The sequence below is a fragment of the Ictalurus furcatus genome, chromosome 19, assembly GCF_023375685.1.
Source record: "Ictalurus furcatus strain D&B chromosome 19, Billie_1.0, whole genome shotgun sequence".
NCBI lineage: Eukaryota > Metazoa > Chordata > Actinopteri > Siluriformes > Ictaluridae > Ictalurus > Ictalurus furcatus.
The window spans coordinates 12,955,084-12,968,584 of record NC_071273.1 but is presented as its reverse complement, the minus strand read 5'-3'; the positions used below and the strand labels follow the sequence as shown (position 1 = coordinate 12,968,584).

Genomic DNA, 13,501 nt, shown 5'->3' with positions numbered 1-13,501 from the left:
TCACATTTTATGACAAATTTATTAAGAAAACCATGAAATTCCAAAAGGTTCACATACTTTTTCTTGCCACTGTACATGCATTAACATTTAGTGTACAGTATGTATTTAGTGTGTGTGTGTGTGTATGTGTAATATATATATATTAGAATTGATACATGTAAATGTGCAGGTTGAAAAGGGTTTGAGTAAGGTCATTGATCTTGAATATGTGGACTTGGATCAGAGTGTGCAAATAGTAGTTAACTTATGTTTAGGTCTCATCTGTGAAGCACAGAATGAAAGCTTGTGAGAGCTTGATAATTAATAATAAATCATTTATAATTAATAATGAATTTAAAATGTTATTAAAGCATGTAAATTGTTGGATCTTTTAAATAGCTCATCCCAAATATGTATTTTCCCCCAGTGGCCATTCTGCACGCTGTGAACTCTTGCAGTTATTAGTGTAGGGCATTAAAAAACAGTCTGGAGTGTGTGTGAGTAAGGGGGTGGTGTTTTAGTGGGAGGTAGCAGGCCAGATGAGGTTGGATTACACACTCAAACCTTCACCCGCTTTTTCTTTCTATAGTAACAACCGGAGTGTATGCTTGAATTTTCCTTGCTGCAGTGTGCTTTGGTGCAATGAATGGTAAGTAGTGGAGCTGCACAAATCTAAGCTTATATTTGTATAGGAATGTCTGATATTGTGGCTAAATTATTTGTAAAGCTGTTAAAGTAATCATTCTATCTACAAGCTATCAATGTATGATATGATACTTATGATGAACCATTGACACACGTAATGAGACACATTCTGTGTTACAGTGAACTATTATTGTTAAAGGTACCAGCCAAATTAGAGACCAGAGAAATACAATTATTTTCATTAATTAATAAAACTCTAATGAATCTCTGCTTTTTGTAATTGCGTTTGTTCTTCATTAACGAGATGTTCAGTAGCATAACTTCACAATTTCAAATGCTTAAAAGATACAGCCAACACAAGCCATGCTAATGGGATCAGTTGTGAAGAAGATGAGCAGAAGATCGAAGAAAGAGGTCAATGGAGCAACAAGCTGGAATTCGTGCTATCTGTAGCTGGTTCCATCATTGGCCTAGGCAACATGTGGCGATTCCCATACTTATGCTACAAGAATGGAGGAGGTGAGGGTTTTTTGTTTGTTTGTTTATTTTCTCAGAAGCCTGAGATTGACTGGTAATCAGTGCAAATAAGATGTTTCCTCTTGGACAATGGTAGGTTCTCTCAGGTTGCCAAAGATTTTTCATTTTGGATGACGCTATCAAAAAATCTATAGGTTTGAAGGTTGTGTTAGCATTAAAGCCCCTTCTGAGAATTTTGAAGAGATCTTAAAGGTTACAGGTCAAAGTTCAGAGTGGCAGCAGTTGCTTGGATTCCCACCTCCAAGCAGCTGTCAGATGTGACTGTTTTGAGGTCTTTGAAATCTAACCACCCTTTAAAAAGCCGCTTTCCCTATCAATTCAGCTACTAAATATACACTCACCAGCTACCATACAAGATTGATCTTTTCCCAATCTTCAGTTACAAACTAGAACTGGAACCTTATGTGGTCTTCTGCTGTTGTAGCGCATCTGCCTCAAAGTTTTGGGGTACATTCTGAGATGCTTTTCTTCTCACCATGGTTGTAAAGAGTGATTATTTGAGTTACCATACCCTTCCTATCAGCTCAAACCAATCTGGCAATTCTCCTCTGACCTCTCTCATCAACAAAGCATTTTCACTCAGACTTGCCACTCACTGGATGTTTTTTTGCAGGTGCCTTTCTCATCCCATACCTGATTTTCCTGTTCACATGTGGGATCCCCGTGTTCACCTTGGAAACAGCTTTAGGCCAATACACTAGTGAAGGAGGTGTCACTTGCTGGAGAAAGATCAGCCCTCTCTTTGAGGGTAAAACATTTGTCTATTCTGTTTTACAAATAACAGAGTATCAGACAAAGATTGAAATTATTTCTCCAATATATTTTTCCTTACAGAATCAAATGTCCTTTTCATCTGTTGTCATTATTTACTGGGTTATTTCCTCTCTCACAATGTTCTGCACAGGTCTAGGCTATGGCACACAGGTCATTGTATCATTACTGAATTTCTACTACATCATTGTTCTGGCATGGGCCATCTTTTACTTCTACCACTCGTTTTCCTGGGAGCTGCCATGGTCCTCGTGTCAAAATGTTTGGAATCTAGGTGAGAATTACAAAATGATCATAAAAACAGCTATACCGATTAGTCTTTCTAGTGTAGATAAATACAGTGTATGGCATGCTGGGTAATTGGTTGTTGTGCTTTTTTTTGAAAGACACTTGTGTGGAGTTCCATAAGAGGAATGATTCGGTCAACTTCACAGTGCCTGCTAATGCTACGTCTCCTGTCATTGAATTTTGGGAGTAAGTGTAAAAACTGGACCAGTTGCTTTTGTTTTCTACAAAAACAAAATAGTGTTCTCACTTCAGGCTTTAGAAAATAAGTGGAAAATGTTAATTTTACCCTGTTGTAACTTTGTGTGAGGCTTGGGACTCAGAATTTGATGGTATAGTTACTTTTACAGTCAACTACAAAACTTTGCATCCCGTAGTTTCTGAGTGGAAGGAAGAAAAATTACTTGTGTTACATTAAGTCATTTATTCATTCATCATTATTAACATCTTTAACCTAGTCAGGGTCACTGGGAGCAAGGCAGGAAACATTCCCCTCCGAAACGGCAAGACCAATTCATTTGTTTGGGTTTGAGGTCAAAAGATACATATGAGACGAGAGTTTAGGACTTCAGCTTTTATTTCCTGGTATTTATATCTAGATGTGTTATACAAAATAAAACATAAAACCTTTTGCATCAGACCACTCAATTTTTAGGTGAGCAAAAGTATAGGAACAGATAAGTTTTAGAGTAAATTAAAGTAAATAACACTTAATATTTGGTTGCATATACCTTGCTTACAATAAGTGCACCAAGCTTGTGACTCACGGACATCACCAGATTGTTAATTTCTTCTTTTGTGATGCTTTTCAAAACTTTCCAGCCTCTTAAAGTTGTGTCTCTTTCAGTTGTGTCAAGCCATGACACTACCTCCACCATGTTTGACTGATGTTTTGATTTATGTGCAGATCCCTTCTTTCTCTACACTTTGGCCTTTCTATCACTTTAGTAATGGTTAATCTTGATTCCAGGACTTTTGTGGCTCTCTGTATTTCTTTGCTAATTCCAATCTGGCCTTCTAATTCTTACTGCTCATGATTGGTTTGTATCTTGTGGTATGGCCTATACATTTCTGCAATTGAACTCTTCTACGAAACTGTTGTTTTTGGGTTTTTCTTCACAGCTCTCACAATGTTTCTGTGATCATCTGCTGTTGTTTTTCTTGGCCAACCTGTTCCATGTCTGGTTGTTAGTACTCCAGTGGTTTCTTTCTTTTTCAGAAACTTCCAAATTGTTGTATTGACTATACCCAATGCTTGTGCAATGGCGCTGATATAGTTTCCCTCTTTTCCCAGCTTCAAAATAACTTGCTTTTCTCACTTAGACAACTCTCTGGTCTTCATGTTGGTTTGTCCTGTTTAACAACAAATGCAGTCTTCACAGGCGAAACCCAGGGCTCAAAAAAGCAAGCAAGAAACACTTATTAGTCACATGTTCCAATATTTTTGATCACTTGAAAATATGTGTCTGTTCAAACAAAATGTGCCATGTTCTAAGTTGTTATATCTAACATATCTAGATATAACTATGAGGAAATGAAAGCTGAAATTCTGAAATGTTGTCTCATATTCATCTTTTGATCTCAAACGCAAAGGTCTTCAATGTATAGCAAAAACAATAGAATTGGCCTTGCTGTTCCAATACTTTCAGAGGGGACTGTATACCCTGGATGTTATACCAGTTCATTACAGGGTACCATGTACACACACATTCACACACTCATTCTCATTCATACCCAGGTGCAATTTAGAATAGAGCAGAGTAGAGTACAAGTATGGTTTTGGGAGGTTGGATGAAACCAGTGAAACCAAAAGGAACCTGCTGCACACACAGATGCAACACAGGGAAATTCCAGACAGACAGTAACCTGAGTTCAGAATCGAATATATTTTGAAGCTGCGAGGCGGCATCACTACTAATTCCACCACTGTGCTGCCCCTTCATGTTAAAATTTACCTCTAAATAATGAAATTTCAAGAAGTGTGAAATGAAATGGGGTGTTTCCTGCTGCAAGAAAGGAATACAAAATTAACTGTTGTTCTTGAAGACCTCATCTGAAGAAGGTAGTGTTATAACAGATATGGTAAGAAGTATGTGATAAATTGTTCGAGCAAGTTTGAACTGATATGTCATATTGGGTTCAATGTTATGACTGAAGGGATTGAAAAGCTGTTGGGAGAAAAGGAGAGAAGTCACAGGCAGTATACATACTGTAAAAGTTTTCATAGAATACTCAAATCACATGCATGAAGGGAAATGAAAACTTTTAAGCAGATACTTATATTGTATATAAAGTCATGTGAGAAAATAATTGACTCAATGAATGCAAGCTATCCAGTCCCTGGGCAGTGAAGCAACCCCATTTCCACCACCATGCTTCACAGCTGGTATGAGGTGCTTCTCCTGAAAAGCTGTCTTTGGTCTGTACCAAACATGTCTGCTGTTACTGTGGCCAAACAACTCTATCTTTGATTCATCTGTCCAGAGCACATTATTCCAAAAGGCCTGCTCTTTGCGTATAAGCTCATTAGCAAACTGTAGTCTTGCAAAGTCTTTTTCCTGGTATGCATCCCATGCAGGTCAAATTTGTGCAATCTCTTTCTGATTGTAGAAGCATGTACTTTGACACCAATAGTTGCAAGACTTACTAGCAGATCCTGTGATGACGTTTTGGGATTCTTGGAGACTTTTTTGCAACACACGGTCTGCTCTTGGGCTGAATTTGCTGGGACGGCCAGTCCTGGACTAATTGGCAGTCGTTTGAAATCTGCACAATTAGTAGATTATTTTCCTTTCAGAGGAATGATGTATTTCAAATAATTTGGAGATATTTTTACTTCCCTTGCCAGACTCATAGGCATCCACAACCTTTTTTTTCTGAAGGCCTAACAGAACTCTTTAGATTTTGGCATGATGGTATAAATAAGACAGGTTCCACCTGCACTCCCTAAGCAGGTTCTGATCACTGGCACCCAATCTTCAACACCTGAGTCTAATTTTATGGATTTGAAGATGTGATAAATGTAGAGGTGTACTTACATTTTCCATGTGACTGATCTGTTTTTTGTTAATTTAAATTTGCTTGTCCAAATATGTCAAACTTATTTTTTCACATGACTATATATTATATTATATTATATTATATTATATTTTCGCCATTAATCCCACCATATATACAACTTGCGATCAAGGAATGTCTGTGAAGCCTAAATTAAATGCCCTGTCAGTATAAAATTGTCTTCTTCATTTTGCAAGGGTTTGCAAACTTTTTGTATTTGACTGTACATCTAGGATGTAACAGGGATACAGTCTAAGTGAAATAATGTCTATTTGGTGCATGGAAACAGGAGAAGGGTGTTGCGACTCTCCTCTGGTATCGACCACATGGGATCCCTAAATTGGGATCTGGCCTTGTGTCTGCTGGTGGCCTGGATCCTCTGCTACTTCTGCATCTGGAAAGGAGTGAAATCTACTGGAAAGGTTGGTTTTTTTTTTAGAGGTTGGGTAATGATGGAAAAATAATTTCTCTCTAGGTTGTGCCACATTCTGTTTTGAGAGCTCCATGGTCTTCATGATGCTGTTTGTTAAGGTTTTTTCTCTAACAAACTCTGGCCTTCCAGGAACAAGGTTATTTATACTGAGATCATGTGACACCCTACGATAGCTCAGGCTGCTGTCTGTCTTTGAGTTTCTCTTCTCCCCTTCTCCACGTGGGTATCCTCCAAGTTCTCCGGTTTCCTCCCACCAGCCAAAAACAAGCATGTAGGTGGAGTGACTACACAAGATTACCCATAGATGTAAATGTGTGTATCGTGTCCTGTGATGGACTGGTGTCCCCTACAGGGTGTATTTCTCCCTAGAGCCCAGTGTTCCCAGGACCCTGACCAGGATAATGTAGCTACTGAAAATGAATGATTGATGGCAAATGGTTTCACAGAAACAGGAAAAGTTTAAGGAGGGGAGTACTTTGGCAAAGCACAGTATTTAAATTTACTAACAAAGTGCCAGAAAGAACAGATATTTCAGTGATATCTTTATTTGATATCAACAAAAATTAAAGATTTAACAGAAAATGAGGTAAAAAAAAATGGATTTGAACATGCACCCAGTTAATTATTACAGAGAGTAACAATAGAGTCAATACTAACCGTACTAATGACATGTGCAGTACTCTCAATAAAGTGTAAGGTGCAGGAATTTATTGCTATATGGATACTATATAGTCATATAGCTCAGCCCTAATGTCTGTTTCATGTAAAATACTGCGTTTGAACTTGATCACTTATTCTCCCTAGGATTTGGAGATGTGCCATGGTTTATATGATTTACTAAATATTCATTTGTCTTCTTCCTTGCAGGTAGTATATTTCACTGCTACCTTCCCCTACGTCATGCTCTTGGTGCTTCTTGTTCGGGGTCTCACCTTGCCTGGGGCCAGCAGAGGCATCCAGTTTTATCTGTACCCTGACCTGGGACGTTTAGCTGATCCACAGGTACAACCCAATCATGCCTTTTTCTACATCCACACTATGTCCTTGTAAATTCAGTGATTCTCTCATGGTGCATTAAGGGTCAACAAACAGGTGCCTTAGTTGATGTCGAGACCCTCAGCTGGCGTTCAGAGTGTTTACTGAGGACATCTGGATTCTGCGATGGAGATCACAGAGTGGAGATTACAACAGCATGGTCCCGGACACACAGTCTAAAATGTTTTTGTTTTTGTGATCTAAATCAGCAGTTTGCTTGCTTTCAAAGTTCATAGCAATCTGGAAACTCTGAACACTTTGCTCTGTGAGCTAAGTCTGACATGGATTTGATATAAACAATGCTAGATTGTTTAGAGTTGTACCACACATTTTATAGATATTGCATACTGTTATTGGCAGCAGGTTCTTCATGGCTGGCAGCTAAAAATCTTTTATTTTTTTATTAAATCACAGCAATATTGATTCACATTGATTTGATTGGTCGATGAGTAGCTGATTATAGTAGCCTACAGTCCTTAAATTATTAGTTCAAGTATTATTGTTTAAAAAACAATTAAAGTAATTCAATAATTATTTACATTGTATATTATTATTATTATTATTATTCTGAACTTAACCTACTTCATTTAGACATTTTGTGTCAAAACATCCGATTCCTCCTATTTGATGAGCTAACTTCTCACTGCAGAATCACTGATATATTGCTCAAGAGAATATTTATCTTGGGTGCTTTCACATATGCAGCATTTATCTCAATTGAACACTGGTGCCTTTTCTCTCTCAGTGCAGTACATTAAGTGAGAACACAGCAGTTGGTCCAGGAATACTTCTTTCAAATATATTAAAAATTAAATATGGCTGTATCATGCAATAACCCAAAACATAAGGCAAAGGCATAAGGTGCCACACCCTTTTTAAAAGATGATATAGTGTGTGGGCATTCAAGGTATTAGAGAATATATACAGTATATCACAGTCAGAAAGAGAGAGCCTCAGCTTTGACCGATAATTTAACATTTAACAGATTTCAGCCTTTTTTTTTGTTAATTGCATGTAAACACATCAACCAACAAACAAAACAGGCAAATCAGAGTATGCAACAATGAGTCCAAAAACTTGAAACACAAATCCAGAAACACAAGAAACACAAATCCAGAAAAACGCAAATCCAGAAACACAAGAACAAATTCAGAAACAGAACAGCTTTGTTAATGGTCACTATGTTGAAACTATTGATTTCCAGGTATGGATGGATGCAGGAACACAAATTTTTTTCTCATATGCCCTGTGCTTGGGGTGTTTAACGGCACTAGGGAGCTACAACAAGTACAACAACAACTGCTACAGGTATTACATATGATCATCATTATATTCACAGTGTAGACTGTACTGTATGTATTTGGACAACTGCACTGTGCATTCTATATAGGACTCGCAATTCGCTGTATTTTGAATTGCAGCTTTCATAACATATGTTTCCATCTGTCACAGGGACTGCTTGGCTCTGTGCTTTTTAAATAGCGGGACAAGCTTTGTGGCTGGCTTTGCCATCTTCTCCATCCTTGGTTTCATGTCATATGAGCAGAATGTGCCGATTTCAGAAGTGGCTGAATCCGGTACGACACTCTGGGGAAATAGCCGAGTTATCAGAAATGAATGCGTTTGATGAAGTGTTTCATCAGTTTCAGGCCTTTTGCAGCATCACCTTACAAGATCTAAATTCATATTAAATCATTTGCTTTCCACTAGTGATATAAAATGGTTTAACAATTGTGCATTTGTAAGAGTCAACTAATATGAAATGTTTTCAGTGGTTAGGGTCAGAAACAACATTGGTCGTTGTTCTTTTTCTTTTTTTTTACTTAATATAACATTTCACAGTATATCAAAATGCCAGCAGGTTTTGCATGAGACTTGGTTGAATGTATGTTTTGATTATGATGATGATCTTCAGAACATGTTCTCTGTATTAGATGTAGATCAACATTAATATAACTAAAGCTTTCACTTATACCCTGCTGCATTTTAGGCCCTGGCCTTGCCTTCATTGCATACCCCCGTGCTGTAACATTGATGCCCTTCTCTCCTCTATGGGCCTGCTGTTTCTTTATCATGATTATTTTCCTTGGACTGGACAGCCAGGTTAGTGTTTAGCTGCTTCTATTACCTAAATACCTTTAGATCTGCCCCACATCTACCTGGAATTATGCATTGTAGTGCATTCATTTGCATCTATTTGTCTTCTTGTGGTTGCTATGAAGTTGGAAGCACACAAATGTCCAGAATGTCTTTGTATGCTGTAGCTTACAGTTTTTAGAACTAAATTACCCAAACCTGTTCCAGCATGACAATGCCCGTTTGCACAAAGTGATCACCATGAACAAACTCATGGTTTGCCAAGATTAGAGCAGAACAACTTGAGTGCTCTGCACAGAGCCTTGACCTCAACCCCACGGAACATCTTTGGATGAACTGGAACACTGACTATGCACTAGGCCTCCTCGCCTGACATCATCAGAGCTTTCCCTCAGTAAAGCTCTAGTGGCTAGCACAAATCCTCACATCCACATTACAAACTCTAGTGGAAAACCTTCTCAAATGGTGGAGGCTGTTAAAGCAGTCATATTAATGCCCATGGTTTTGGAATGGGATATTCAGGGACAGATTGGGGTGTAATGATCAGGTGCCCACATACATTTGGCCATATAGTGTATATTGGTGGATAAGTGTGTCCTCTTTAGTGGTGAATGACTTAGCATTGTGAGAAGATTTAGCTGGGTGTGAGACGGATGGATTGGGTTTGATTGAAGAGAGCAGGGAACATGGAGCAAAGCTGAACTAATTAGTGTGATAAAACACAATGTGGCTTGCTGTTATGTGAAAATCAATGTCAGTGTGATGTGATGATAAAGTGATAAAGTTGATTAGTTTCTTATAAGAGCATATTCAGAAGCGTTTTTATTCCTCTTATACCACAGCAATTTGCCTACCTTTTTAAATTTCATTCATTAAAAAATGGTGTGGCATAGTTTTAACCATTTAAAGTTACATTTACTGTTGTTGAATGTCTACAAAATAACTTAGTTCCTATCCACTTACGTTGTAGCAGCTATACACAGTTGTTACTTTCTTTTTTTATTTTCTCTTGAAGTGAATAATACAAAAAAAGTGCAGCTTGTTACAGAGAAACTACCAAGTGAAAAAACACTTTCCCCATGAGAAACTACAAAGGAATCTCCTTTCATAAATGTTATCTAAGCATCTCAATACAGAAAGCTTCATATCAATGGTTGTACGTTTTGGTTTGTTGAATAACTTTTTTTTTTGTTTGTTTGTTTGTTTTTTAAAATCCATTCATTATTAGAGTTAGATTATGTGGAGTTGCATACTCATTAACCTTAAATGAACCTCTTTGACTGTGTCTTACTACTTAACTTGAAGTGCAAGATATCAGTTTTAATTTGTGTGGATTGATTTACATTGGTTGGCAAGGTACAAAGAAGATACATCCTGCAGATACTTAATTAAAATTGCTAAAATATCATGCAAAATAGTGTCATGGACAAAACAGCACTTACCATTCACTAACACCATGTACTGTTTATTTAGGAGTGTTGATAATACCATTTTTGGTTCTGATAAATAAATTTTTGATCCATCATTTTTTAAACAGTGCGACAAACTGTGTGGTTATTGCATGTACCATGTTATTTATTGTTGTGATTACCTGAACAACCATTGCACAATACTGGGCATCTAAAGCAAATTGTTTTGTTTTCTTTCCATAGTTTGTGTGTGTCGAGAGCCTGGTTACGGCCATAGTAGACATGTATCCCACTGTGTTTCGCCGTAAGAACCGCAGGGAGCTCTTATTGTTAGTGGTGTGCATCCTCTCCTTCCTTGTGGGACTTATCATGCTGATGGAAGTAAGCACTTCACTTCTGCAGTGAAAGCACAGAACAGTTAGTTTGTTTAATTGGGTTTATGGTCAGTAACATTCTGATTTGCCAAGCTGTGAATTAAAAGGGAAACAGAAGCAATCAAACAAAAAAAAGTCTCTTTGGTCTTTCCAACTGGCAACTGCATTCTCATGGACTACGTTTCATAGAATGGTAGTACATTTTCAAACATAGGGTACTAAACTGTTTTCATTGTTGCTGGGGTAGTACCCTTATCTTTTGTAACTATATGTATCTTTTACCTAGAACAGTGTATATAGTCTAAACTTTACCCTAAAATATAATTATGTACCTTAAATCTCTTTCAAAGGTATCCAGTCTTTCACTGTATCCACATTTCCAGGTGAAAGATATATATCAAATCTTTATTAAATCTGCCCCATTGAGAGTATATCTTTTACTAGATATGAAAAAAATTTAAATTGCTTCTTTAAAAAAATGGCTCACCAGAATTCATCTGATTATGACCCATTTGAGCGCTAAGCTATTTGACAAAAATAACCTACATATTTTATTCTGTGTTAAACAGGGTGGGATGTACGTCTTTCAGCTCTTTGACTATTATGCAGCCTCTGGCATGTGTCTGCTCTTCATGGCCATATTTGAGACAGTTTGCATTGCCTGGATTTATGGTATGCTATAGCTGGAGATAATACAAGACAAGAGAAAAATAAAAAATATTAAATATCTGCTTCCTTTTGAATTTGCTGATACTGAAACAATTAAAGAATTCTATGAATTTGAAATCTCATAATTATGTAACAGTCACCTCTGCCATCTGACTGGGCAACTTTTTTTGTCTTGCATATCTTTTCTCCAGATTTGCGTGAAATGTAGAAGATTTCTGGTGTTTCTGCTTGTTGATTCTTTCATGATGAGGCCTCCGATCTTGTTTTCTCAGGTGCAGATCGCTTCTATGATAATATGGAGGATATGATTGGCTACCGCCCAGGCCCTATAATTAAGTATTGCTGGATGTTTTTCACCCCAGTCACCTGCATAGTGAGACACACTTTATTACTTTAAGCCAGGGTTAAAAAACTATAATCATCACATTTGCTGATTATATAATTTGGGAAAAGCTGAGGCTGATACTGATTAACTTTGGTTTACTTTCAGATGACAGATTACAGTGTGAAATTATAATAATTAATAATTCAACTAATAATAATTCCTTTCATGTGCTATTGGACTGTAGTCAGTAGTTTATCCAATTATATAATCCACATTGAAGACCACCCAGAGTACATGCTGCTTTTAACCAAGTGATTATGTGTTTCTGTTTAGGGCACATTTGCATTTTCTCTCATCAAATATACACCTCTTAAATACAATAATGAGTATGCATATCCTTGGTGGGGTTATGCAGTAGGCTGGCTCCTTGCTTTGTCCTCAATGCTCTGTATCCCTGCATGGATGATCTACAAAATTGGCAACACAAAAGGAACTCTAAAAGAGGTATGACACCTCAAAAAATACTATACTGATATTGTGAGTCTTCATGTATTACAGTAAAACCTAAAAGCAAAGGCTCTCTCTCTCACTCTCGCTCTCTCTCTCTCTCACTCTCTCACTCTCTTTCTGTCTCTAGCGTATACAGATTCTCATCAGGCCATCTTCTGATTTACCCAGAACCAGAAAGGAACAAGAAAGCTTGCTCGCTGTCTTCTCTTTGGCAGAATCGGCTTCACCTAATAAAGATGGCACTCCTCAAGGGCAACAGATGGACACAAAGTTTTAGAACTTTATGTGACAGCCAAGAATCTGAGAGTTAACCATGAGCATATTTCACAAGTGCCAGCCGTAAAAGTGAAAATAAATAAAGAAAGAAAGGGTTTATATCAACAGATTCGCCATTTATGCTGGTTCACCCCTTTTTTACTTGGACTGAAACAGTCTCTTATTGAGCAAAGTACTGAGGGTACTCAGGTACTGAGCATTACTACATATCATACAAGTGCTGATACAGATTGTATGTTACTGTGCACATGTCTGTAGAAATGTGGAATGCCCTAAATGGCCACTAGGCTTTTTCTTTTTCTTTTCTTACAGTAGTATTGCAGTAGTAAATACTAAAATGTCTGTTATTTAGTATTCATTCTTTTTTTTCTTCTATCTGTAGCATTGTTTTAGACCTGTATGCACTGTACATTATGTGCATTATGTTGTTCATTTTCTATATACTTGTACCATTGGAATCAAAATATAAGGGTGAATTTATAAGGCTGGGAAAAGAAGGCCATTCATCTTTTCAATGATGTTATATCAGCAGCAGCAGCAACAACAACAACAACAACAACAACAACAACAACAACAACAATAATAATAATAATAATAATAATAATAGTTTCACATATAAACTTGAAACAAATTTGAAAAACCTTCCTAGAGAGACAAGAAAAGGTGATGGTAAGACAAATGCTGATCTACCTTTTGCATATATTGCAATATAGACATTTGCATAATTCAAACTAGTTTTTAAACTAGCACCTGACATCCCATTCACCATTGCTCCAAAAATCATGCAGATACAGATCAAGAGCTTAAGTGAATGTTTACATTAAATATCAGAATGGGGGGGGTGATCTCAGTGACTTTGACTGTGGCATGGTTGTTGGTGCCAGATGGGCTGGATTCAGTATTTCAGAAACTGCTGATCTCCTGTAATTTTCACACACACAACAGTTTCTAGTTTTAACACAGAATGGTGCAGAAACAGGGGTTCCTATTAAAGTGTATATACACACCAGATATACCATATATAGTGCTTATAAGCTAATAGGTGAACACTAGTAATATGTCTGAAACTTGTCCCTGTTCACTATACTTTGAGACCATT

At 37.2% G+C, this 13,501-nt stretch overlaps 1 protein-coding gene across 2 annotated transcripts; it reads left to right on the top strand.

Annotated features, from left to right (window-relative positions):
- Window positions 1–391: 391 nt before the first annotated feature.
- LOC128623725 (sodium- and chloride-dependent GABA transporter 2-like) lies at window positions 392–12,744 on the top strand. 2 transcript variants are annotated; one of them, XM_053650891.1, is made up of 15 exons: window positions 392–628; window positions 976–1,143; window positions 1,775–1,909; window positions 2,066–2,206; window positions 2,319–2,406; window positions 5,564–5,696; window positions 6,575–6,709; window positions 7,947–8,050; window positions 8,195–8,319; window positions 8,733–8,845; window positions 10,492–10,629; window positions 11,192–11,294; window positions 11,564–11,664; window positions 11,950–12,120; window positions 12,254–12,744. In XM_053650891.1, the coding sequence occupies exons 1-15, from the start codon at window positions 622–624 to the stop codon at window positions 12,401–12,403; spliced, it is 1,812 nt and encodes a 603-aa protein (XP_053506866.1). In that variant the 5' UTR covers window positions 392–621; the 3' UTR covers window positions 12,404–12,744. The 2 variants fall into 2 exon arrangements, with proteins under 2 accessions (XP_053506866.1, XP_053506865.1); XM_053650890.1 differs by having other exon boundaries at window positions 970–1,143.
- The last annotated feature ends 757 nt before the right edge of the window (window positions 12,745–13,501 follow it).